The 27826-nt window shown below is 50.3% G+C and overlaps 1 protein-coding gene across 1 annotated transcript in view; it reads right to left on the reverse strand.

The window, feature by feature from the left end:
* DNAH5 (dynein axonemal heavy chain 5) overlaps positions 1-27826 on the reverse strand; it is a 5605957-nt gene that overhangs the window by 1620431 nt on the left and 3957700 nt on the right. The window contains exons 42-43 of the mRNA XM_086967405.1: positions 24197-24343; positions 3017-3258 (exon numbers count right to left, since the gene is read on the reverse strand). Coding sequence (XP_086823531.1) covers positions 3017-3258; positions 24197-24343 — 389 coding nt within the window. The remainder of the gene's footprint in view (positions 1-3016; positions 3259-24196; positions 24344-27826) is intronic.

Below are 27826 nucleotides of genomic sequence, written 5' to 3' on the forward strand. Positions count from 1 at the left end.
TGTTTCACGCTTGTGAAAAGATTTATTCATGTTTACTGCTTCAAGTTTAACGTTGGCTACAGGTATAACAAGTGGGCATTTCAGGGTGGAAGACGACAGTCGTCCTCACTCTCCACAGGGCACTCATCCAAAATTTTTACACCTCACCACTTTCAAATGTCACCAGCCACCAATGGGGCTACCCTGACTCCTAAAGGTCATGGTGGGCTCAACCATATTCCAGGTAGCTCTTTGGAGAAAGCTTGATTTTTTCTTTGTTTGGGGATTAGATGTATATAAAAATTCCTCATTCACCTCAAGGTATCCCTTTATTAGCAGGGTGAGTGGGCATAGTAAAAAACGATGATAAGGGGCAAACAGGATGTTGTGACCCTATGACCCTAACCTAAAAGTTAGGAGAGATTTATTAAAACGGCCCAGAAAAGAGCATGAAATATCCATAGAGAAGCCTTCCTTGAAAGTAACAGCAAACAAGAACCTGACCTTTTGATGCTGTAAGTATGATTGACCAAATGGCCACAAACCAACAGGATGGCGGGAATTAACGCTGTTGCAATTGGTAAAACAACTATGCACTATGAGGTTTTGTTCTCTCTCTCTGTTTAACATAAACTTCAGAGTTGACTACAGGGCCTCCTCCTACTTCCTCCTGATATAAAAAATGTATTTAGAGGTGGGGTAAGTCCATACAGAAATGTAGAAAAATGCTTGTGTTAAAGTCTTCATGTGTGTCTTCTGTAATGTTGCATGTCATGAGGTAATGGCCTTCAACGCTTGTTGTTCCTCTGTTTCTTTGTTTATTCAGTGGGTGTATCTAATAATATTACAGTAAATCTCGATTCTTCTACGGGGATCCGTAGGCCTTGCCACCTCAGAAAGAGACAAATCTAAAACTACAGCCACCCTTTCCAACATGTCTGCCAAAGAAGAGCTGTCCTCCATAGCTAGGCCAGGATGAGAAAGAAGGCCAGAAGCAGGGGAAGACTCTAACCTACTTGCTTAGATCAGTAATCCGTTTATCCCCCATAGGCGAATCCCCAGGCATTGGCTGTAGAAACCGAACCCCTTCCTCATTTACTTCCCAAAATTGTTCATGCGAAAGTTCAGCAGAAACATTATTTGTTGGCTCTGCACCCGATGTCGATCGACGCCGATTCGGCTTTGCACCGACGTCTGAAGAAAACAGTGGAAGAGCATCAGATGGCGCTGACCGCACCATGATCAAAATGAGGTGAGGGGAGGCCAACGCCACCAGATCAAGCCCCAAAAGGTTGTGCACTGGTTCCGAGCCGAGTCCTTCGGCGCAGCAGGTGTAAACTCTGAAAGGCTATGCACCGGCGTTGATAAAGATATAAGCCTAACTGCAGTCAAGGGTGAAACCGCCTGCATGGATACGGTCAAGGGCCTGATGGTGCTCTAGGTAAAGGTGAAGACTTGAAGATGGCATTGAGAGAACAATAATAATAATAATCTCTCTTTTGGGCCAGAGTCGCCTTGGCTCCAGGAAAGGCAGGGAGGTGCCGGAGGGACTCTTGCATGGAGTACTCAGCCTGAGGGAGTGAGTAACCATGGAAAACCGCATTGTGAGAAGACAAAGCCGGAGGATGTAGTGACTTTGACCGCTTGCAACAAGACTTAAAGTGGTACTTCGATAGCGACTTTGATTGCTTGCGATGAGACTTCCCATGAGATGGTGAATGTTGTCCATGGGAAAGGCTCCGTGAAGGGACCGTAGAACAGGAAGGAGTCCAAGGTCAATGAGCTTTGAGGGCTGCGACAACCGCACAGACAGAAACTTTAGCCGTAGCTCCTGAAGCGCCTTTGGGTTCAGTCATTGACAGGTGTTGCACTCCTCTTAGTCATGGTGCTTGTCCAAGCACGGTGGTATGTGGTATACAGACAGAATGAGGGTCTGTGGCCGATATTTGTCTTTGACAAGACCCACAAGGTTTAAAGCCGGAAGGCATGAAAAAAAGGCACACTGTTCCAGACGACAAAGGTCGTAGTAGGCCAAAAATAACAAAGGCCAGAGGAAGCGCTTCTCCGGATCCGCGTTGTAGAGTAGAAATGAAGAAACGGATGTCAGGGCTTCGGGGAAGGGCTTATATGGATTCCGTCTGTCACATCTAGTGGACGACGGCGATAGGAAGTCACACGATGCCTGCAACTGTCGCACAGAGGTTCTGCTGGAAAAACAATTCTGATCCAGTCTGGCGCCTGGGGAGAATTCAAAGGAATCTGCGGCTAGAGGACTCTATCAGATAGTTGTTTAGACTAACCTGCAACTCTCCTCAGCTCGCTCTTTGTACAGCACTCTGATACCATGATTGCGCTTCATAAAGCACCAAAAATAAATTAAACAAAACAAAGTGTTTTCTTTGTCACTAATCCATCTTCTCAAGAAAAAGATAACATTTCATAGTTCATACAGATACATTTCCTGAAGCACGGGTGCCAAAATGCCAAAAAATAGAAATTCAAGGAATTTCGAAGTAAAAAACAATCTGCAGAGAAATCTCTGAGCAGACTTTTGAGAGGGACTCTCTTCCACATGACAACAATGGTGAACTCCTCACTTCTTTAGCTAAGCTTTGTGTCTTCTTTAATGCGATGACTGGGCAATTGAGGTGAGGGTGTGTGTTCTTTTCACTTGTTTGATGGTTCTTCTGAAGCATTGTCAACAGCATTTCATAAATGTATCCCATACCTTGCCCGCCCATATTTTCTCATTCTACTATGAATATTACGTTTCTACATTTTTCAGTGGTATCACTGACAGCTCACATTAACTCCCCTATAAAGAAAGTTCTGATGTATTCTTCATATTACATTTTTTATGAATCCAGAAAAAGGCAATGCAAATGCTTGTCAATACCCACAAAGGCATGTCCTTGTGGGCATACATAACATTTCCAAATCCTACTCCCCAGACCTCGACTTGGTATTTTAGACAGAAACTCATCAAATAGTGTACTCACAATTTGTACTTCTATTTTACATCATAGTGATAACCTACCTCTAGAATAGGACTCCAGTTAAGGACAGAGGAGCTCATAAACACCATACCGTTCCTAGACACAGTAGCAGGTGATGCATTGTCAATGTTATGCGGCTCAAATACAATTTTACAGTTAGGTGCCATGGGGATGCGGTCTCCATTGGCCAGTGTGAGGGTTTTATTGTCATCCAATACAGAGTTCAGGTTCTCAATCCAAATAGCATCTACAGGTCCATCCAGAACTATCCACATGTGTTCTCCTGCAGGTCAAGAGAGAGCATATGCAAACATATTTAGTAAAAATGTAACATTTAGATACTACATGTTTTTGTAAAAATACATCTAAGAATATATAAACCGGCTTCCAGGCACTACATATTTCAGGCTGGCGCGTTTGTAATAATTTCACTTTTCACTTGCTTTTAACTCCTATGAAATAATAGAAACCCACGGAAGTTCACATCAAGGGTCTTTACCTATTCCCTCTGAGCAAAAGTTACATCCATAAGGGTTTAGCTGTTTGGAAAGTATGTTTTCTATTTCTGCCTCGTGAAAAAAATAAGCAGTTTTTTCTGCACAAAGCGTTACCAGTTCACAATTACTACACAGCCGTCAAAATGGGGATCGTTTTTTAGAGCTAGGTTTTGATAGCACAGCTATCAAACAGACCTACTGCATTTAATAAACGTAGAGAGGGCTTCTGTTCCACCTCTTTCAACAAAGGTCTTTTTTTGAGCATCATGTTCAAACCACTGGCGTGATATGTCAATCATTTTTTAGTTTAGTCCAGAGGAAAATTCTTCGCTCACGTGATGCTGCTGATGTTAGGGTGTATCTTTCAATCTCCAGCGGACTGTTTGCATTGAAGCACAAGTTACTTACCTGCGTACAGTTAGTATTTGATTCCTTACCTTAGAATATCCCCAGTCATCAGACTGGATCCGGAAACATTTGCGTAGCAGTACCCTTGCATGTCGGTAGGCGTCGTCTGCGGATCCGAGTCCGTCGTCGGGGTCGTTGACGCCGGGATGACGTCGCCGGAGTACTTAGACGCCGCCCTCGCGCACTGACGTCAGTTCTTCTACACAGCTTTTCCGCGCCAGAAACGCAGAGCCATGATAAAAACTAACACTGGTGCCATGAAACTAGGGGCCTGAAAGGGGATGACCTTAACCCTAGATATCGGTTCACAGAACGGGGAAGATGGGTGGGGCGGTAAGGAATCTAACACTAACTACTGTTTCTTACAGATATATCGTTACCGGAGGTAAGTAACTTGTGCATCTGAAAGAAACATGTTAGTGTTAGATTCCTTACCTTAGAATAGATACCCCAGCAATACCAACCCCGGTGGTGGGTCGCGAACCAATGATCACACCAGAAGTCCTGGAGAACAGAATGGCCAAAAAAGCCGTCTCTCCGGACTTGGCTATCCAGGCAGTAGTGTCGGGCGAACGTGTGCAGCGAGGCCCACGTAGCTGCCTGACAGATGTCCTGAAGGGGACTCCCCGACCCAGGGCAGTAGTAGCTGTTGTGGCCAGAGTGGAATGGACACGCAGCCCCACAGTAGGCTCCTTTTTAGCCAGTGAGTAATAAGCCTTGAGGCACAAATCGACTCATCGAGAAATGGTTTGTTTTTGCACCGCCCGTCCCATCTTAGCGCCCACGTAACCAACAAAGAGCTGGTCGTCCACCCGGAACTGGCGTGTGGGGTCCAGATAGAATGAGAGCGCACATTTTGGGTCCAGACAGTGGAGCCTCTCTTCCTCTTTCGAGGGATGCGGAGGCTGAAAGAAGGTGGGCAAGGTGATGGACTGCCCGATGTGGAAGGCTGTGACTACTTTGGCAGGAAAGAGGTACGCGTTCTCAATACAACTTTGTCCGGATGGACAGAAAGGAAAGGAGGTTTAGAAGAAAGAGCCTGGAGCTCACTCACTCTCCTGGCAGAGGTGATGGCAACCAGGAATGCAGTCTTAATAGTAAGAAGACGAAGAGGGCAATTGTGAAGTTGCTCGAAAGGAGCACACATCAAATAAGTAAGAACAAGGTTCAAGTCCCACTGAGGCATCACAAAAGGAACAGGAGGAAACATGTGAGTGATGCCTTTCAAGAATCTATTTACAATAGGGGACTTGAAAAGAGAAGGCTGATCAGGAAGCCTTAAGAAGGCTGAAATGGCAGAGAGTTAGCCCTTGATAGTGCCCAGAATAGAGCCCTGCAGGGCAATAGAAAGAAGAAAGAGGAGAACCTCTGAAAGGGGGGTAGAAAGGGGATCCACAGTCTTTGCTGTGCACCATGCCACAAATTTGTTCCACCTGCAGGAGTATACCGATTTTGTGGAGGGACGCCTGGCTGCCAGAATCCCATTACAGATTTTAGGAGGCAAGTCAAATGGCCTCAACTGTCGCCGCTCAATCTCCACACATGGAGGTGGACACTGGACAGGTTCAGGTGGAGGACCGTCCCTTGCTGCTGCGACAGAAGGTCCTCCTGAAGAGGCAGACGAATCGGGGCATCGACTGACATGCTGAGTAGCTCGGAATACCAGTATCTCCGTGCCTAGTCCGGAGCCACAAGGATGACTTGGGCCCAGTCGCGCCTGATCTTCTTCAGCACTCTGGGCATAAGTGGTATAGGCGGAAAGGCGTACAACAGACCGCAACTCCATTTGTGACGAAAAGCGTCTCTGAGTCAATGCCGCCTTGGAAACTCCAACACGCAGAACTGATGACATTGCACGTTCTCTTCTGTGGCGAATAGATCTTACCAAGGCTCTCCCCACTGCTGAAAGAAACCTTGCGCCACGTCCGAGTTCAGACGCCATTCGTGATCCATCGTGCACCAACGGCTGAGTTCGTCCGCCCTGGCGTTCAGGGAACCTGCCAGGTGTTGAACCACCTGGGTCACGCCCTGATTTTCCAGCCATTGCCAGAGATGCAGAGCCTCCTGGCACAGGGTCTACGACCCCACCCCACCCTGTTTGTTGGAGTACCACATGGCGGTGGTGTTGTCTGTGAACACCTGCACTACACTCCCCCGGACAGAGGGGAGGAATGCTTTCAGTGCAAGTCGGATCGCCCGCAGCTCCAGAAGGGTGATGTGGAGCCGGGACTCCGCCGGAGACCAGAGGCCTCTAATCTCCCCGTCTCCCATGTGGCCCCCCCAGCCCAGGAGGATTGCATCCATCACGACTACGTGCTCCGGTTGGTGTAGGGAGAGGGATCTGCTGCTGACCCAATCACGGTTCATGAGCCACCACTGCAACTGTCTCGCAGTGCCCTCCAAGATCAGGACGTGGTCGATTAGGTTGCCCTGATGCCGGGCCCACTGAAACTTCAGGTCCCACTGCAGAGCCCGCATCCGCCACTGGGCGTGATGCACCAGAAGGATGCAGGAGGCCATCAGCCCCAGAAGCCGCAGCATCAACCTGACGAGACTAGGGACAAAGGCTGAAAGATTGGAATCAGAGCCTGAATATCCCGAACCCGCTGCTCGGGAGGATAAACCCGAAACTGCGCCGAATCCAGAACCGCTCCGATGAAGAGGAGCTTCTGAGAGGGACACAGGTGTGACTTCGGCACATTGATGGAGAACCCCCCAGCAGGTGCAGGAGATCGGCCGTAGTCTGGAGGTGGGTGATGACTGTCTGGGGCGAGCCCGCCTTCAACAACCAGTCGTCGAGATAGGGGAAGACTGACACCCCTAATCTGCGCAGATGAGCTGCGACCACCGCCATCACTTTCGTGAACACCCGAGGGGCGCTGGTAAGGCCAAAGGGGAGCACGGTAAACTGAAAGTGCTCGAGGCCTACTGTGAAACGCAGGTAGCGCTGGTGGTCCGGCAGGACCGGGATGTGAAAATAAGCGTCCTGCAAGTCCAACGCCACTATCCAGTCTTCAGAGTCCAGGGCGGCTAAGACCTGAGCCAAAGTCAGCATCTTGAACTTCTCCTTCCGGAGGAAGCCGTTGACGTTCCGCAGGTCCAAGATAGGGCGTAGGCCATCTTTGCCCTTCTTGGGAACCAGAAAGTAGTGGGAATAGCAACCATACCCTACTTCTAGCCCAGGAACGTGCTTGATGGCCCCCTTGGCCAAGAGGGCCGATACTTCCTCCTGCAGAAGTTGCAAGTGATCCCCCGACACGTGGTGGTACTGCGGTGGCATGGCTGGAGGGGTCGCCTCGAAGGGGAGGGAGTAGCCCCTTCGGACGATTTGCAGCACCCACCTGTCCGATGTGATGGTGCACCAGTGGAGGACGTGATGGCGAACCCTGCCCCCCACTGGTGTCAAATGGGCCTGAAAGCTCGGACTAGGAAGGCTTCGAGGCAGATGCTGCTGGGGTGTCGGTGGACTGGCCTCGCCGTTGTCCCCTGGCACCGCCACGTCGGTTACCAAGTCAGCCACCGTGCTGGATGTTAGACTGCGGCCCGTGGCTGGCAGGACGTGAGGGGGCGCCCCTTCCTTGGCCACAAAAGGAGCGAAAGGCAGAAGTTTGCTGGCACTGGCCCGACAGGCCCAAGGACTTGGCCATAGCCCTGGAGTCCTTGAAGTGCTCAAGCGCACTATCTGCCTTGCCACCAAAGAGGTGGCTGCCATCGAACGGCATGTCCATGAGGGTGTTCTGGACATCAGCCGAGAAGTTGGCGGTCCTCAGCCAGGCTTGGCGGTGAACCGACACAAACGTGGAAATCGCCCTGCATAGCGAGTCTGTGGTATCCAGCCCATATCCAATGGAGTACCTCGCTGCGTCTCGTCCCTCCGTGAGGGCTTGAGTGAGCTTCACCCGGGCCCCCTCCGGGCACTCGGCAGCACGGCCGCAACCGTATCCCACAGGGAGTGGGTGTAACGGCCCAAAAGGCAAGCGGTGTTGACTGACCGCAACCCCAAACTGAGGGAGGAGAACATTTTCTTGACGAACTGTTCATACCTTTTGGATTCCCGATCTGGAGGTGCAGTAAGGAATGCGGACTGGGAAGTAGAGGCATGGATAACAAGGCTCTCAGGGGTGGGGTGGGTGGACAGAAAACTAGGGTCGCCCGGAGCCGGGCGGTGGCGCCTGGTGACTTTCCTATCTACAGGGGGACCTGTAGTGGGCCTGGACCAGGTGCCCAACAGGACGTCCGTGAGAGCCTCATTAAACGGCAGAAGAGGCTCCGAAGAGCTTGCCTGCGGCTTAAGGACCTCCGTGAGGATGTTAGACCTCACTGTCGCGACGGGGAGCTCAAGAGCCAAGGCCTTGGCCACCCTCGTCAGCACCAGACTATATACGCAGCCCCCTCCTCCGTAGCCAGGGTAGGAGGGGGAGACAAAACCAGTGTCTGGCGAGGTGTCCAGACCACTGGCATCCCCTAGCTCATCTGTCCAGTCCTGAAATGACTGGCACTCCCGTGCCAGAGGGTCCTCAGACCCCTCCCAGTCTCCCTCGTCCTCCATCTCCTGGAATGCAGGGGCAAAGGATGGAGCCGAATCATAGAAGAATTGCTTTTCTGCTGGTGTTGAATGCGGCGTCAAGTGATGCCGGTCCAACGCCGGATCCGGACCAAGGGAAGAACAAGGGACGGCGCCAGGGGCGACACCCTAGGGGTCGACGCCGGCGGGGTCGTAAGGTCGACCAGCGGCGACCCAGATCTGGCTGAAGAGGGATGAAACCCCGAAACCGGTCCTAGGATGCTTGATTCCGGTCCAGGGAAGACCTGGCTTGGCAGTTTGGGCTGGACTGTTCCCATGAGGCACAGGGTCAAGACTGTTTTGCATATGGCCATGTCTGATCTGGGGTGGCTCGGTGAGCAAAATAACGATGGATTAAACCCAGATCTGTGACTGGGGGTGAATGTTTTGCCATTGTGCAACATTCCGTCCATCATCTTGTGTGTTTTGCTCCAAGCCGGGAGCAGCTTGCGAATGCCATGGCATGCTGCCAGCTGCCACTGACTCCTTAGTTTTATTTTGGCAGCAGAACTGAATGCTAATAAAACGGTTAGACCGTCTTATAGCTGAGGCGCTATGCATTATGCGTGACAATGCATTTCAGTGTGGTGATGAAAATCACCACACTGAAATGCATTAGTCTGAGGCCTGATGCGTGGTACTTGACAGGACTGCAGTGTCAGTGGAAGCAAGGCGCATTGCAGAGATAGCAGCTTATATCTATGAAGACCCCTAAATAACATGCCTTAAAATACAAGTGCGCCCAAAACTGAGGCACCAACCAAGCTTAATTTAGTTTTTCAGTGGTCTTTATCGACCCGATTCCCAGTATGCCAGAGTTTCTGAACACAAAATTATCAGGTCAACAAAAAAAACAGGCCTGTTAATTACAGGTCTAAAAAGGCTGGACACCGTTTTACGAGTCGGAGCTATGCAACTGGTGAAACCAGGCTGACTGAGCTGGTGCCTTATTTTCAATGAGGGAAGAGGCCAAGGGCAGAAGAAACACAGCCCACATCCTACCTGCTCCCATGCTGCACCACATGGGGGAAACTGTCTATGCACTTAAACAGACCCCGTACTTCACCAGCCTCCTGATCTCTCACCACACGAACATAAAAGCCAGGTGCAAGTCCACACCCAGCCACTGCAAAAGCTCCGTACCAGAGTGCCCAGGGCAGAAAGAGCCCCACCCACCCAAACATCTGCAAGAGGAAAGCAGAAAACGCTCCATCCTGTCGTACCATAGACACTTGTGCCCTGACCAGACACTGAACCCCACCGCCTCTGACCCCCATGTGACCTTGTACTCCCAATTATCACCCATTCTGAATGAGGAAAATATCCTGGAATTGTGAAAAATTTAGGTTTTGACCCAGTAAAACCATGCCTGCATAGTTCGCAATAGGCGGATTTTAGTGCAGGATTTACATCCTCCGCTTCCCTCCAAAACTAAAATCTGTTTAACGTGAAATCGTGCCTGTATGCAGCCACGTCAGAAGGTTTTGTAGGGCAAGGGGGAAAACATTTTGAGGGGCTTTTATTGGAAGTCCCAGCTTCTCGCCCGTTGCGATTGGCCAGCCTCTATGTCTGTCATATGGTCCAAAGTTCAAAAGCGCCCCCACTCACTTGCTTAACCATCTTCTGTGGTATGATGTACAGCATAGGGAGATTTCCCAAGCCAGAGACTATCTCCATATAGCCCTGGACCGTACCAAACTTAAGGGGCTATGGGATGCCCAAATTGGCTATCATAACTTCAAAAAACTGGTCTGGAAGACCTTCAAACAAATCTCATTGGTGGAATACAAGGCAACCTTTTCAAACAGAGCTCATGCATGGATCACCCTCAACACATATAAAGCATTCGGTCCTCAAACATACTTCAATCAGGGGTACCCCAAGGCAACAAAAATGAGATTCATGAGACACAGACTGGGAATTCTGCCTTGTGCTCAGCACCTTCCACCATGGCAAAGGCAAGCATCACAAACACCTGCAGTCTGTGCATCGCTAAATCAGGCAACATATTACATTTAATCTGCCTATGCAAAGAAATGCTTCAAGCACGGTGCAATTTCCTAAAAAAACTATTCAATCAAAAAAAGGCATTCGCACCAGAAGGTAAGCTGTGTTAGCCTGTATAAATCCAGAAAATAGGGGCGTGTCCAAGATGGCGACGTGATCGGATGCAGGTCTGTGTTGCTCCCTGCCCGATCCTGTCCGTAGGCGCCAAACTACATCGCCGATCTCCCTAAACCACCGGGAGTAGCCGGCGCCAACAGCGGAACACGGCGGTGATCCCGTAACAGCGCCCACACACTCGGGGGAAGTAGCGAACGTAGCCAGATCCCCGGCCTGCGGCTCCGGCAATGGCGGCCGCGACGAGCGGCTAAACGATCTGTGCCCGTAAACAAGACGCGGCAGCGCTGATCTCCCAACAGCACTGGGAGCAGTCGGCACCAGCAGCGGCACAGGGCGGTGATCCTGTAGCAGTGCCTACACACGCTGGGGAAGCAGAGGACGCCGCGAGTTCTCCGGTCGCGGCCTCAGCAATGGCGGCCGCGATGAGCGGCTAACCGGCCTATGGCCCGCCGCCCCTGCCCTTCACGTCCAGGAAGCGACCAGGCACTAGAGGACTTTGCTGCAGAGGCCCCCAGTCGCTGGTCTTGAGGAGACAGGGCCCCCACGGGGCGCACTCATCCAAGCCCACAGTGAGGAGCGGCCCGGCCGGGCACAGTGAAATCGAGGCCTACTAACCGCGAGGGTCCACCGGTCGGTCCCGCAACGAGGGGGAGGCCTGGTTGGCCGTGCCCCACACTGCTTCATTCCGGACCAGGCTGACCCAGTTGCCGCACCCGAGGTTCAGGTGGCGGAGGATTTACCCCGGACCAGGGCACACAGGAGCGAGAGGAACGCGGCCCTGCAGAGCCACAGCCACAGCGCTGGAGGGAAGGTGAGGTTAGCGGAGGCGGGCGCTGCGAAGAGGGCTCGGGGGCACAACCGAGCTCCCGGCGGGGAACAGATAGCCAGGCCGAGCTTCACCGGCATTACAGGGGAGGAACCAAAGGCCTTCGGGCCTAGCATCCGGTAGCCTCTGCCTCGTGGGACGACAGGGGGGCCACCGGGGAGTTGTCTAAGGGGGACCGCGACTGCATGAAGGGGGACACCGGTGGCCATTGGACTGAATGTGGCGGCCTGCTCCTCTAGGGACACACAAGAGTCTGCTGGGGGCCTGCTTTGCAGCTGAGAGGCTTTGAATCTGCTCGCTCCATTGCTGTGCGTTGCCCGGCTGCACGCTCGACCACGACTACCTCGTGAGCCTGTGCCCAGAGAACGCAAAGCAAATCCCTCATGCCCAACAATGGCACACGACCTGCCCTTGGCACTCAGCTGCTGGTTCCCTGTCCTATCTTCGAGAACTCAGAGCCGGCCACCCGGATCGCTTCTGTAGCGGGCCGCACCATGTCAAACCTCACAGGGAAGAAGGGGCCCCAAACACTCCCCGAAATGCTGGCCAAGTCCCAACCTAAACCCAGCAAGGTCCCACCTTCCCCAGTGGCCGCGAAAACCTCACCCACACCACCTGACGACCAGGTATCCATAACTAGATTATTCCTAGAGACCCTGTTTAATTCTCTCAGAGACGACTTCAAGTCCCTGAAGCAAGAGGTGGCGGGCGAGGTCCGTGAACTTCGGCGAGACATAGAGGGGCTTGGTGAACGCGTGGAGGCGATCGAGGAAGCCGACCACACCAGGAGCGACGAAATCGCGCAGCTCCAACAAGAAGTCCTGAGACTCACGGACCAGCAGCTGGACCTTCAGGCCCACGCGGAGGACCTTGAAAACCGTTCCTGGCGCAATAACATACGGGTCCGGGGGGTCCCTCAAAAAGCGGAGGGGACCGGCGTCGTGGGATACTTGCAAGCCCTGTTCCGGAACATTCTAGGGGAGTCTGCAGACTTTACTATACGCATTGACAGAGCGCACAGGGTAGGATTGCCTCGGCGCGCCTCTGCCCTTCCACCAGACATCCTGGCCTTTCTCCCTGACTTTCTGCTGAAGGAGCGGATCCTACGGGAGGCCCAACAAGCACAACCCCTTCAGTTTCCGGGTAACTCGGTCGCCCTGTATCAGGACCTGTCGGCCATCACATTGTAGAAACGTAAGGAGTTTAAAATAGCAACAGACTTCCTGAGAAGCCAGGAGATCCCTTACTCCTGGGGTCACCCATTCAGGCTGATTTTCAAATGGAATGGAACCCTACATCAACTGAGATCACTTATGGACTCCTGCACCCTTTTGGGAATTGACCAAGATGCCGATGTACCACCGGCAAGAGCTCCACGAGGGCCCTCCAGGGGGGGCTGGCAGACGGTGGTCCGGAAACGGTCCCCTTCGCATCGCTTGAGGCTCGACGCGACCATCATCTCACAGGAAAGGGCAACAGCAGTGGCAGAGGTGGCCAAAGAGACATCCTCCTCTGAATAACTCATACCCGAGATGGGGAGATCACTCATAGCTTGACCATCGCTGGTGCTGGGGGGGGGGTTTGGGTGGGGGGCCGGCGTGGCCGCCGTCGGATATGACCCTTGTACGAACCTTTACCACGGCCCTGTGCGAACTGGCAGGACTGGGACTATGTCTTTTCTTGGTTAGAGGGATGGGGGAGGGAGAGGGGAGGGGGGGGCATGTTCAACTTTGGGACTATGGCTATGGACTATGAGTAGTCAGTTTGACAGTTGGGTTGTTTGGGAGGGAGGAGTTCTGGGGGAGTGGGGGCGTGGGGGGGAGGCCCAGTGTGCTGAAAGGGGTAAGGTAGTGGTGACCGTGTTGTGTTTCACCCCTTCGGTCCAGAAGGAAGTTTGCTACTACACAGCTCAGGGCTTACATGATCCCCCGTGATGGAGTCCACTCTGAAGATATTGACTCTTAATGTTAAGGGTCTGAACAACCCGATAAAGAGGAGGGCGGTGATCTCGTACTTGGAGAATTCTGAGGCAGATATATGCCTACTCCAAGAAGTCTACCTCTTACCTAAAGACTGGCACAGGATGCACTCGCTCGCTTTTCCCCAACAGCTCTTTTCCTCGCTCCTGACAAAGAAGGCGGGAGTGGCTATTTTAGTCTCCAAGCGCTTCCGCGGCTCAGTGGGGGACAAAATGGGGGAGATTAAGGGCAGGCTGCTAGCACACACCTTCCTTCTAGGGGGGCAACGCTTAACAATTGCTTCACTATACGCCCCGAACTCGGGCCAAGAACACTTTCTGAAACAAGCCGTCTCGGAGTCCCTTCATTCCCCAACATCGCTTCTGCTTGTCGGGGGGACCTTAACTTAGTGATGGACTCAGACATAGACAGATCAGGTCATCGGAGCGGGGATACAGGGGCCATAACGGCTGCTGGAAAAGAGTGGCTGCGGGACCATGGTCTGGTGGACCTTTGGAGATCTGCACACCCCACTTCATCGCAATTCACGTTCTACTCGCACGTTCATCACACATACGCCAGGCTGGACCACATCTTGGGCTCGCCCGATCTGCTCCCTATTCTCAAAGACATTGACATTGTCCCTGCGGCGCTTTCTGACCACGACGCTGTGGAGTTAACTATACAGGTTCCCAGGTCCGCTCGCCCCCCTGGGTCGTGGCGTTTACGTGAGACTCTCTTGCAACGGCCGGAAGTTATCAAACAACTTCACACATGCCTTACCGACTACCTGGCGCTTAATGACACTCCCGAGACCCCCATGACCGCCATATGGGGGGCCTTGAAGGCTGTAGCCAGAGGTGAGCTCATTGCCATCGCGTCAGCGGAGGCCAAGGAACGCAAAGCGAAGAGGGCTGACCTCACGGCCCGTGCCTCGGAACTCGAGAGGGTCCACAGCCGCACAGGTGCCCCAAGGGTGTGGAGACAACTTAAATCCGCCAGAGCCCAGTTGGCCAGTCTGGATACGGACCGGGCGGAATTTGCCGCTTTGCGCCTACGTCACTCTTACTACATCGTGGGGAACAAATCAGGCCGCTTACTTGCTAGCACCCTGAGAGCGAAGACTAAAAGCTCCCAAATTACTAGTCTGAAAGATGATACCGGCCAAGACATCTCTGGCGAGGCTCAGATAGCAGAAGCATTCCGTACGTTTTACGCTACATTATACAAAGCTGACGAAGTCTCGCCGGAGGAGATCCATCGATACTTAGAATCCGCGAATATAACGGAGCTGTCCCAAGACAATGTAAATTCCCTGGACGCCCCTATCCGCTTAGACAAAGTCATTGCAGCTATCTCTCGTCTGCGCCCTCTGAAGTCCCCGGGCCCAGATGGATTCTCGGCCGGGTTTTATAAAACCTTTTGTCAACTGCTGGCCCCGGTCCTCACACGACTTTTTAATTCCTTTGAAGGCCCAAGCTCTATCCCCCCTGACATGTCAGCAGCTGAGATTGTCGTACTGCCCAAACCAGGCAAAAAACCCTCCAGCTGTTCAGCATTCCGCCCCATATCCCTACTTAATCTGGACCTGAAGATCTTCACTGGGATCTTGGCTGCGTGCCTTGGCCCATGTCTGCCTGGGATCTTAGAACCTGATCAATCCGGCTTCGTCCCCAATCGCCAATGTAGCGACAATACTAAACGTATTTTACACCTGATAGATAAGGCTCACTTTCAGAACTCGGACTCCGCCTTGCCGGCCATTGAAGCGGAGAAAGCGTTTGACCGAGTGGACTGGCACTTCCTCCAACAGGTCCTACGGCGCTTCCGCGTGGGTGACAGGTTTCAGGCCTGGATCGCGAGTTGTCACCACCGCCCCCAAGCTCGTGTCCGCTTAGGAGGCTTGCGTTCTGATCCATTTGATATCCAGCGGGGCACGAGGCAAGGTTGCCCCCTCTCGCCCCTTCTTTTCGCCCTTTACGTAGAGCCCCTTGCGCAGAAGATCCGCGACAACCCTACCATCCGAGGCATTACTTTTGGCCGCGAGCCTCACGTCATAGGCCTCTATGCCGATGATATCATTGCCCCTCTGGATGCACCGGACGACTCCGTCCCCGTATTCCTGAAGGAGCTGGAATCATTTGGTGCCATTTCCAGCTTCAAAATCAACAAAGGGAAATCTCTTATTTTACCCTTGGGCAGGAACGCCCAAGAACACACTTCCCCTCCTGCTTACGGGGGAGGTATCTCCTCTGCGGCACATCTTCCATACCTAGGTATAACACTCACGGCCTCCACAGACTCCACGCTGACTCTCAATTACACGACCCTCTCCTCCCGGATCCGGTCTGACCTGGATCGGTGGGCCAAACAACCACTGTCTCTACTTGGCCGCATTGCGGCGGTCAAGATGTCGACTCTGCCTAAGATCCTGTACTTTTTTCAGACTCTCCCTATGTTCCCTCCTAGGGGTACCATTCCAGCCCTCCAAGCTGCTATCCATCGCTTCATCTGGGAGGGCAAACGTGCGCGCCTAAATAAACACCTAGCGTACAGGTCCACAGATGAGGGTGGTCTTGGTATCCCCAACTTGCTGCAATATTTCCAAGCGGCGCAACTCCGATACCTGGTGGAATGGTTTAGGCCAGAGTCCGAAAAACGCTGGTTATTCCAGGACAGAGCAATGGCGGGAACCTCCCTTTGGAAGATCCCGTTTCTTCTTCGACAACACAGACCACGCTACATGTTGCGATCCCCTATCACCCACACTGTCATGCCGGTCTGGAACACGGTTGCGGCCAAACGGGGTCTCACTACTTTCCCCTCTCCTCTTACGCCTGTTCTGGATAACCCGGAGTTCCCTCCGGGCAAGGACCCTAACACCTTCCCGCAATGGCGCAGAATTGGTAGCTTCTCCACCGGTCACCTTTTTGACTTGCGAGGTTTCCTCCCTCTCACAGACATAATTCAAAGCTACGATGTAGTTTCCCCTCAGCTTTTCCAGTATTTCCAACTCCGACACTGGCTTACCCATCCGGACGTTCTCCCCTTGGTAGGTAGGCCCATGACAGTCTTCGAGAAATGGCTGGTGACGAAGAACTCTGACAAGCACCTCATCACAGACCTTTAAAAAATGCTTACATCAATCCCCCCCGACAGGCAAAACAGCAGGCCAGAGGCGCTGGGAGGTAGAACTGGGGAGAGCACTGTCCCATAAGGAATGGAGCTATGTCTACTAGAGAGCTGCACACACCACCCGCAACACAGCTGCCAGGGAAACAGCGGCGAAACGGGCTATATATTGGCACCTTACACCGTCCCGGCTCCACAAAGGTAACCCCGCGCGCAGCGCGTCATGCTGGAGGGGCTGTGGGGAAAGGGGCACTCTAACACACCTTCTAATGGAATGCAGAGAGGTTCAAGACTATTGGAAGGCTGTCCTAGACGACATTGACTCAGTATTTGAAACCGAAATACCTAGATTCCCGGCTTACGCCATTCTGGGATTACCCAACGCACTCACATTCCCCCTGAAATCCCTTAGAGTTCGCCAGATGGGAGTGGCTATGCAGGCCGCGACACAACACATCCTATACCTATGGGGCTCCACCACTAGACCTACTCACACGGGTTGGTTACATAAGATATGGTTTACCCTAGGCATGGAGCGCATTCACGCCACGATTACGCAGTCCACGGCTGCTTACCAAAAAGTGTGGCTCCCACTGCTCTCCCTCTTGTCCAGGGAATTTAATGAGATCAAGTGCCCTAAATACCTACGTATTCTTAGACTTACTGCGAACACGAATGACTCCACACATCCACCTGAGTGACCGCTTTCATTATCACGTGACTGAGGCCTCGACTGCCCCACATGACTGGCACACTGGGCGGGGTGGGAACCGGGAGGTGGGATGGGGGAACATGGGGGGGTTACAGTTGGGGTTTTTCTTATTATGGTTTCACTGCTGCGTGGCAAGGAGTGTCTGCACCTCTAGTACCATATCCCTGCTCTACCAGGCACAAATGAACATTCATATACTTTCTGTACACTGTGGATCTTATTTGCTTGACTGCCTCTTCTGCATGCTACGACTCCCTTGCATTGTAATGACCAATGACGCTCTTGAAACCAATAAAAACAAATCTGAAAGTAAATCCAGAAAATATCCAGCTAAATTGCCGTCTAGTAAAATTCCTAACGATAGCCGAACAAAAACTGCTTAAGAACGTGTACGACAAACAAGGCTTAGCCTTCTCATTCTACCTATCTCTGGAAACATGCTCCTAAAAAGACCATTCTCTCGGATTCATCTCTAATCGCATTGGGACCATGCATGCTGCATGTAAACGCACCATAAATTAAACTATGATTAGGATCTGGGTTCTGGGTGATGTGCTATGATGCTAAAGCCACTGTGGGCTACCTCTAAAGAACATACAATAACTTTAAGACCGACTGTACTGAACCTTTCTTTGTATAAGACTTTTAATCGCAGGATCTTTTGCACAAACCTAGAAACGCACCCACAAATGTTAAAAATGCTAAGGGCTTCAGAGCCGGACTGAGATGTTCATCATTTTACCTTTTATATCTTTTTATCTTGTGTATTTGATTTGGTTTTACTGTAAGCAATGTTTTTAATTAACTATGCAAATAAACTTAAACTTAAACATATGGTCCAAAGTAATTTTTAACCTAGTACACAGCAGTCTGGTCCATGTTTACTATACAAAAAGTTCAACATATATAATTTGTCTATGGTTTGTGAAGCCAGCCTGAGCAGAAGAGTTCCTCTGCCTGCATGACACACAAGCTCTTTAACAAATATTTTAAGACTCTCAGTTTTAGGTCATTATTTAAGCTAAACCATGAAACCGTTCTGTGGTGTAAAATGTGAGAAAGTGCCATCTTTCTTGCATAGGTATGACCCCACTTTTTGCTGAATTGCTGATGTGCTATGCCTGAGTGTGCCCTGGGCTCCTGCCAATCAGGTGCCCAGGGCCTGTGTTCCTTCCCTAAAAACGGTGTTGAATCTAAAACCCAATTGGCATCTCTGGCCACATGTCAGTTCCTGGTAAATGGTACCCTGGGTACCCTGGGCATTGTGACCAGAGAAGACCCCTAAGGGCTGCAGCACTTATTGTGCCACCCTTAGGGGCCCTGCACCCTGATACACACAAACACACACACTGCCTTTGCAGGCTGGGTGTCCTGGTGCAGAACTAAACAAAGAGTCGACATGGCACACATTCCTGTGTGCCAAGTCCACAAACCCACTGCCCTGGAATACATCAGTCACCCCTCTGGCTGGGTGCCCTATGCCAGTGGTGTGGGCACAGGTGTATGAGCCCTGTGCCCCTACAGTACCCAGGGCCATTCCTGGGTACTGTAAGTGCAGTGATGCTGTTAAGAGTATATGGTGCTGGGAGGTTGTCATTACGAACTCCAATGCACCATAATGGCTACACTGAAGACTGACAAGTTTGGTATCAAACTTCTCAGCACATTAAACCCAAACTGATGGCAGTGTGGGATTTAATGTAAAATGCACTACAGAGGGCATCTAAGAGATGCCACCTGAAACCTAACCTCCAATCCACGTCCTGTCTGAGTGGCTGCCTAGGCTGCCACACAGCAGACATGTTGCTGAACCCCTGAGTGGAAAGCCCCCCGCTCTCCTGCGCCTGCAACAATGCACATCCTGAGCGAGGTGCTAGGTCTCCTCCCCCAGGATGGGCAGGGGGAAGCTTCAAAGGTCGACCAGCGGCGACCCAGATCTGGCTGAAGAGGGGTGAAACCCCGAAACCGGTCCTCGGAAGCTTGTTTCCGGTCCAGGGAAGACATGGCTTGGCAGTTCGGGCTGGACTGTTCCCATGAGGCACAGGGTCAGACTGATTTGCATATGGCCATGTCTAAACTGGGGTGGCAGAGTGGGCTAAAAAACGGTGATGGATTAAACCCAGATCTTTTGACTGGGTGTGAGTGTTTGATTGATTCAGATGCTCCGTCCATCACCACCCCCTTTTGTACCGCTTTAGGCTGCCACACAGCAGACATGTTGCTGAACCCCTGGGTGGAAAGCCCCCGCTCTCCTGCGCCTGCAACAATGCACATCCTGGGCGAGGTGCTAGGTCTCCTCCCCCAGGATGGGCAGTGGGAAGCTTCAAAGGCATACCACCTTTGTGAGCTTCTCCAGGCCACTTGCTGTACTCACGAACTGGTCCCCACCAGTTCTGACCCCCACTCTGGCGGGAAGACCGGCGGGAAACCTCAAGGGAGGGATGGGGGTGTGCCAGCCTCTGCCAACCCCACTCTGCTGATGTGCTATGCCTGAGTGTGCCCTGGGCTCGTGCCAATCAGGTGTCCAGGGCCTGTGTTCCTTCCCTAAAAACGGTGTTGAATCTAAAACCCAATTGGCATCTCTGGCCACATGTCATTCCTGGCAAATGGTACCCTAGGTACCCAGGGCATTGTGACCAGAGAAGACCCCTAAGGGCTGCAGCACTTATTGTGCCGCCCTTAGGGGCCCTGCACCCTGATACACACACACACTGCCTTTGCAGGCTGGGTGTCCTGGTGCAGAACTAAACAAAGAGTCGACATGGCACACATTCCTATGTGCCAAGTCCACAAGCCCACTGCCCTGGCATACATCAGATACCCCTCTGGTTGGGTGCCCTATGCCAGTGGTGTGGGCACAGGTGTATGAGCCCTGTGCCCCTATAGTACCCAGGGCCATTCCTGGGTACTGTAAGTGCAGTGATGCCGTTAAGAGTATATGTTGCTGGGAGGTTGTCATTACGAACTCCACTGCATCATAATGGCTACACTGAAGACTGACAAGTTTGGTATCAAACTTCTCAGCACATTAAACCCAAACTGATGGAAGTGTGGTATTTAATGTAAAATGCACTACAGAGGGCATCATAGAGATGCCCCCTGAAACCTAACCTCCAATCCACGTCCTGTCTGAGAGGCTGCCTAGGCTGCCACACTAATAATAGAACTGAAATGGGTGTGGCTCTAATCAATAAGGCTGAGCCCATCAATAGCCAAAACAAAACCAAATGCCAATACTGATACTTATTGAAAGACCTTTTCGCAGCACAAAAAGCTACTCATCTAAATGTGCCATGTTTAATCAATAAACTTTATTTCCTTCAAAATTTCTTTCTTTTTCCTTTTCCACAATTTTACTAAAGAAAGAACACCGCCATAAATGAAAACAACATTAAACAAGCAAAACCTTCTTCAAAAATTTAATCTATATACAATTCTCTCATACAAAGTGACACAACCATTCAAACATCTTTATGCATTCAAACCACAACACTTCATTCATACTACGCACTACACCATCAGACTCAGACTCACAGGATCCCTTTAAGTCCTAAACACACATTGTTTCTTTTAGTAGGACAGGAACCTAACATCAAAAACAATGCAATGAGGTATACCCAGGCTTGGTTATATGCAACTTAATAATACACAATAATGAAAACCTTAACCATTTCTTTGGTATTGTATAACCAGCCCTGTTTGCCTTAATAAAGCATTTGTTTGATAATACAAAGGACAAAAGAGGTCGACGCGTTTCGAACCCCCCAAGTGATGGGGTTCTCCTCAGGACCACCAAAAGCTATTTTGTAGATCCAAACATGATCAATGAAGTTTCAAAAAAAGATCAGTGGAAGGAAGAAGTGACGTGCGAACACGGGGCGGTATTCCTTACTATGTTATGAGCCTCAAATATCTGAATCCTCGTGGAATATTCCAATACAACATAGCCCAACTGTGCGCTGTAGGCAACCGTGTAAATATGTCGAAAGTTGTTTTTAAAACGGCTCCGGAGTCCAGTTACCGGCACCTCTGTCTCAATACGTTGTTGCTGCTGACACGCACCCGCAGCGTTTGTTTCAGAAGTGCTGATTCGACATTAATCGCTCAGTTGTCCTCCTGGGGCCATAAGGATTTGGGCTGTCGTTCCCTTCTCGATGGCTCGCACACAGCAGACATGTTGCTGGACCCCTGGGTGGAAAGCTCCCGCTCTCCTGGGCCTGCAACAATGCACATCCTGGGCGAGGTGGTAGGTCCCCTCCCCCAGGATGGGCAGGGGGAAGCTTCAAAGGCATACCACCTTTGTGAGCTTCCCCAGGCCACTTGCTGTACTCAGCAACTGGTCCCCACAGGTTCTGACCCCCACTCTGGCGGGAAGACCGGCGGGAAACCTCAAGGGAGGGATGGGGGTGTGCCAGCCTCTGCCAACCCCACCCCTCAGGTGGCGGAGGCGAGGTGAAGCACATCTCCGGGCTCTCGCCATCTTGCAGATGGGGAGCCATGCCCAATCAGGACTAGGTTACTGCCCCCTCCCACAAGAGAGGAGCAGGATAGGGGGTGTATTCACCCCAGGACAGGGACCCATTGGTTCCTGCCCTTACCCTACCTTTAATGCCCCAAAACTTAGTATTTTAGGGGAACCCTGAACCTTCCTTTTTCAGATCCCGATTGCAACAAGAAGAACAAGAAGACCTGGCGTGCAGCTGCTAACAAACGGACGACGCCCACTGACTTGGCCCCAGAACCCTACAGGCCTGTTGATCCTTGAACCTGCTCCTGCGAAACTCTGGCGTCTCCTGCAGGCAGCAACCTCGAAAACCCCGGAGGAACTGCCTGCCTTGAACCTTCCAAGAGTCTGGGACTCCCACGAGCAGTGGCTCTGCTCAAACAGCAATACCCCTGGTGCCAGCAAGGAATCGCGAATCCAGCCCACTCTGCACCCCCCAAGCCCGGCCTGTGCCTGAGTGATCCAAGACCTCTAGGACGTCCCCCCGGCGACTGGGACCCGAAGTCCAGTGCCAAAAGACCATCCTCGACGAACCAGACAACGCCTGCAGCCTCAGAACCAGGGATCCCCCCCAACCGCAACCAGCTGAGGGTAAGATTTCCCAACGCCAAAAGACACCCCTGCACACAGCATCCTGCGGCCCCCTGTGCCTTCCTTTGGGGTACCTACCTCTTCTCCAAGATCCCAACTTACCTCTCAAAGTGGTGGTCGCACCTGAAGAATCTCCGTCCCCGAGTCTGCAGCCTTTGTCCATTTTTTTACTTTCCCATTGGATAACATTGAGCGCCCGACGGCTCAAAAGCACCCAGCCGCCTGAGTGCCGCTGGAAGTGCATCTACTACTCTACTCTACTTCTCCACTTGCCCTGAGTAGGTGACTAGGAGCTCAGCTCCCACAGCCGCGTCGCCTGCTTGCTTGCAGCCACAACCGAAGGCCCCCCTACCCTCCATTGGATTGCATTGGGCCTACTCACTCTGCACCCGGCTGCTCCTGTGCCGCTGAGGGTGTTACAGCTGTACCTTTCCGACCCTGGGAGACCCCTGAGTGAGTCTATGCCCAGAACCTTAACTCTACCAGTCGAGTACTTACCTAAAAGCCGATATCTCACTTTTCTTCCATAGGTTAACATTGACTGGTTTTCGCTTGAAATTTCTTCTAAGTGTGGAATTTTTAAACTTTAAAATATTCATCTAAAATCAGCCGCATAACGAATTCCGAATTACTCACTTGTGAGCAGGAGAGAAGCCAGTACTGTACCTTTTAGCCCAGCACTGAACCACAAAAGTAATCGTAACTGTACTTACCAGTAGCCTGAATTTTCTTCTGTAGGAAACCATTGACTGTTTTTTCTGTGAAATTTCTTCTAAGTGTCGATTTTTGCAAACTACAAATAATCTTTAAAAATTGTACCAACTACCAAAACATAATTACTTACCTGTCTTAGGTAGACTTTACCTGTGACTTGAATTTCCTCCCATAGGATAACATTGCTTGGTTTTCACTGAAAAGTTTCGAAGTGTCAACTTTGAAAATACATTTAAATTCTTTAAAAATGACTACTGTAACCAAAACGCTTTTACTTAACTATTTATAGTACATGTCCCGGGACTGAATCTAGGATCCAGTCCTGGGGGTAGGAAAGTAATCCATAAAGTAATCAACTGCAATTATCTAGCAAAACCCATTGAGCTCAATGTTAAATTGTGTTTGAAATTGTGTTGCCTATTGCAACCACTGTAGCTATTGTACTTACAAGGTCTATTGCCTTCTTCCAAAGTAATTACCTAAAGTCACTCACATTGAGAAAAGTATATTTTGATACCTGTTGGTTCTAAAATAAAATAACTATACCTTTTGATATAAAACTATTGGCCTAGAATTCAGTTCTTGAGTGTGTGAGACCATTTGCTGATTGAGTGTGTACTACAAATTCTTTACACTGTCCTCTGATACTGCCTTACTGCTCAACCAAGCTTCCACTTTAGAGAGTAGGGTTATATCTAACTTTAGCCTCTGCCATACCTCTTAAGACTGGGGACTCTATACACACACTGTACCTTACTTTGGTCCAATATATATATAGCCACTTTGTTTCATAAAGGTGCTATATAAAATCCAATAACATAAGTCACAAGCGGGGGACAGAATGTGATTGATTGAAAATGATTTACAGCGCTTCTTAGTGAGTAACATTTTAGGATGGTTTCAGTAATCTGGCATGTAAAAAATAACTAAATTATAATAAACAAAAAAAAACATGTGTAATGCACTGCACAATAGTAGTTGGAGGTCCAAAATGAGGCTTTCTGAAGAACATTTTCAGAATACTTTGGCAACAGGACTAAGATTTCGTCGTAACCTATTACACTTATAAAAATGTGATCAAATAGAAAAATACAGTAGTTAGCACTAGATAATGGTATTGACATTTTTACAAGTTGTTTATTGCCTCCTTGTATTACATTCGATCTCAATGAAGATAAAAAAGGACCGTACCTCTCTTTGTCCTCAGTGTTTTTCTCCATAGTGTGGAGAATATCCCATCTGTCCAGTCATTAGTTGCAACATCAAGTCGACCAAACATTTGAGGTGCTGTTATAGATTTGGGGTTCATTCTCATTTCACGGTGTGGATCCCCGCAATCTGCAAAGATGAAACAATATGTGATGCATAAGGCACAAGAGCAAATTCTGCAGAAATAATTAAAATGTACAAGAATGCATAGTGAGGAATTAAGGTCTGTTATCAGTAAAAGGAAAAACTTCATAAATAAGTATAAATCGTATAAATTTGCGATCATTAGGATGTGCAGAACAAATAGTACAATGGAAAAACATATGTTCAATTTCATGCAAAATACCTTCTTTCGGTTTTTCACCAGAAAATTTTTAGGTCCCGCCTAGGCAGCGCATGTGCTGTCTCATTGAGACATTCAGTATATGCTTTACTATGTGAGTCACCGCCTCCTTTTTAGGTCTCGCATATGCAGCGCCCAAGCGCTGCTTAGGAGGGACCGCTTGGAATCTCTCTGTACTTTCTTGGAAACTCGTGCATGATTTGCACTGTTTCCAATGAGTACTCGTGCATGCAAAGCGCTTGTCTTGCGGGACAGAGCAGCGGCATAATCTGTTTGCGATTATCGTGCCTGTCGCTGCTCGATCCCCCATGGCAAATGCTCTGTATGCACAAGCACTTTAAGATTTGCGGATGTGGGGCTGCGCTTGTCTTTCAGCGCTTGTTTATCACGTTTTAACACTAGCGCGTTGACTTGTGGCACACACAATGCCTCACAGCCTCTGCATTACCTGCACTAAGACGATGTGCTCCAGTGACAATGCTACCCATAGTACTAGAAAAACAAGAGTTCTAAGCTAGTTTACCCAGAGCATAGTGAGATCCTGGGTAAACAGCTACCCCGAGAGCATCGTTAGAATAAAGCGAATCCACCTCTTATTTATCAGTCTCTGATACACCCTACGGACTAAATTCTGATAAAGCGCATTGAGTAGGAAAAGCTTGTAAACTTCTTACCATCAAGTGCTCAGTTGACCTAAGATGTCAACATCACTGCCAAAGAATCCGCAGGTGCCTCTGTCTGCAGAGCTGCTCTTCATGTGATCTCAATTTCTATGTGGGATTAAAACAATCAGCAATCTGAGGCACGCACTTGTTTTTATTGTAATTGAAAACATTGAAAAACAAAAAGTTCGACTCAAACTCTGCCCAGTGCTCCCAGTCCTCCTCCGCACAGAGGGTCTTTTGGTTTCGCCCAGTTGTCATTTAGCATATTTCCTGGGCACACAACATAGCAACAAGCTTTCTCTTAAAACAGAAAGCCGGGCCACCGTCAGTTATGCCTGGTGTGATCTTGCGCCCGCTGCAGGCATGCGATCTAAGAAGCCATCTGAGGCCTGCAGATGTGTCACTCGTACGCTCTGCAATAATATTTGCTTGATTAATAACAGGCATTAACGAGGTTCTCATTGTCATGCCTCGTGAACTTGTTCCCGTCCCAAGCTCTGGCTAATGGGAAGCACATGTGGGCCCAGAGCCATGGAATGCAATGACAAAATCTGAGATCTGCCTGGGAAGGGCTAATCCCTCCTCCGACAAGGAACAACTGTGTGGGAGGGTCTATAGGGGAAACAAAGTTAAAGACCTACAAAGTATCCTATCCCCCGATCTAACTATAACAAAAACACAAGGGATACTGGAGGTCTATAATGGGCTCAATATTGTATGCTAATTCCAAGGTGAAGCATGTATGAACAGGTGTCTGATCAAAGAAGAGATAAAGTGTGAACCACAATGGAAGAAGAGATTTGCCCAGGATCACTCAATGTAGCCAAGTGAAAATGCTGGTCAAGGCTCCTGGGTCCAGAGTAGACATGTAAGTGTCAACGTGCACCGTATTAGTACAATAAGACTTTTTTTATTTAGTGCTTTTTGCCACCACTTGTTGCCTTGCAACGCTGCACATTACAAATGGACTCATGCCGTTTACCTCAAAAGTATCCTATACAAGTAACTTGATTGTGAGTCTCATATTATATAACTAGCAGCCCGTCCCAACCTTGTCCGGAAGCAACAGGCTTCCCCGACCCCCGCCCGCCCCAACATTGTCCAGCAGCCCGAGCCCCTGCCCGGCCCGTCTCCCGCCTGCCCCGTCCCCCGCCTGCCAGGACATGGGTCCCCTTACCTCGGCCGCCGCTCCTCCCGCCTGAATCTGCCCCTACTGCCGCTGGCCTGTCCGCTGCTCCTCATGTCACTGCTCCTCTCCCGCGCCATGTCCGCCGCTCCCTTACCTCAGCCGCCGCTCCTCCAGCCTGTCCGCTGCTCGCACCGCCGCTGGCCTGTCCGCTGCTCCTCACGTCACCGCTCCTCCCCCGCGCCATGTCCGCCGCTCCTCGTCACGCTCCTGGACGCCGCTCCTCCCCGCGCTACTGACGTGAGCACGCACGTCGCGGCCGGCGCTACTTCGGAGGGACTACTTTTTTTTCTACTGTAAATTTTTTAAGTACCGTTTTAAAAAAAAATGTATATAGCCTATAACCATCTACACACCCTGACGATTCCAGCGGTGTATCGAGTGTGTGGATTGGCGCGGTGGTTCCCGAGTTTACCCGCCTCAAAGGCTGAAAGTTCTTACTTTATTATAGTAGTAAGATCAATGCTGCAACAATGTCACCCCAACCCCACCATTCAGAATGTATTTTATAATGCCCCAAGCCACCCTACTGCATCAGTGCAGTGGGATGGACCAGGTATTCCATCATGTTTGACCCGCACTCTTTTCGGCCACCAACTAATTCAACAAGAGCAAAGTTTACCTGCCAACAAGCACCTTTTTCACCTGGTATTTGAGAAATTAGAACTTTATTTGTGCGCATTTATTTATGGTCATTTGACATTTGCATTTAGCCAGGGCTTTAAGTGGGCAGGGTCCTGCCGGTGCTTCTAAAAAGCAGCTACTCAGAGGGGTTCTATTGGGCTCTCCATTTTTGCCCCCACCCTCGGTAGAATAGATATATCTTAGCTCTGCAGCAGTACCACCCTTCACTGCCTTTGATGTAAGGTCAAAGAGACTCGTTATAGTTCTTTCACAATCTCATTATTTCAGAAATAAAGCATTTTCAATATTATATACAACGAAGCCATAGTTGTTGCTTATTTATCTTATGCAACTAATAACAATTGACAAAGCCAATAGCCCTCCCTGACTTGTTACATTATATATCTGGATTCTGGAGGCTATGACAGGAGCAGCAAAATACCAGTGGGACGCAGCATTAGTGTTTTTAAGCAACGCCCTTAATCACATTGGCAACACCCCTTTGAGAGACCCCCAGTTCTTTTATCGCAGTTAAAAGTCCTGCATTTAGCCCTTCCCAGTTACCCAGCTTCTGCAGAAGTGGCAACCGAGGTCCAGCCAGGATCACACAATGTCTTCACGTGGGGAATATTTGACTAACACTGAGGATTCCGTAATAAAAAAGCACACATCTCCTCCCCATGCTTTTGCCTCTGCTCCACTCCCCATGGTCTGCCATGCTCCCAGCCACTCCTGACCCCACTCTCAGGCCCGTCACCTAGGTTACTAGCCTGGTGCTAGAAAGAAGGTTCAAC

This window comes from Lissotriton vulgaris, chromosome 4_1, assembly GCF_964263255.1.
Source record: "Lissotriton vulgaris chromosome 4_1, aLisVul1.2, whole genome shotgun sequence".
NCBI classification, from domain to species: domain Eukaryota; kingdom Metazoa; phylum Chordata; class Amphibia; order Caudata; family Salamandridae; genus Lissotriton; species Lissotriton vulgaris.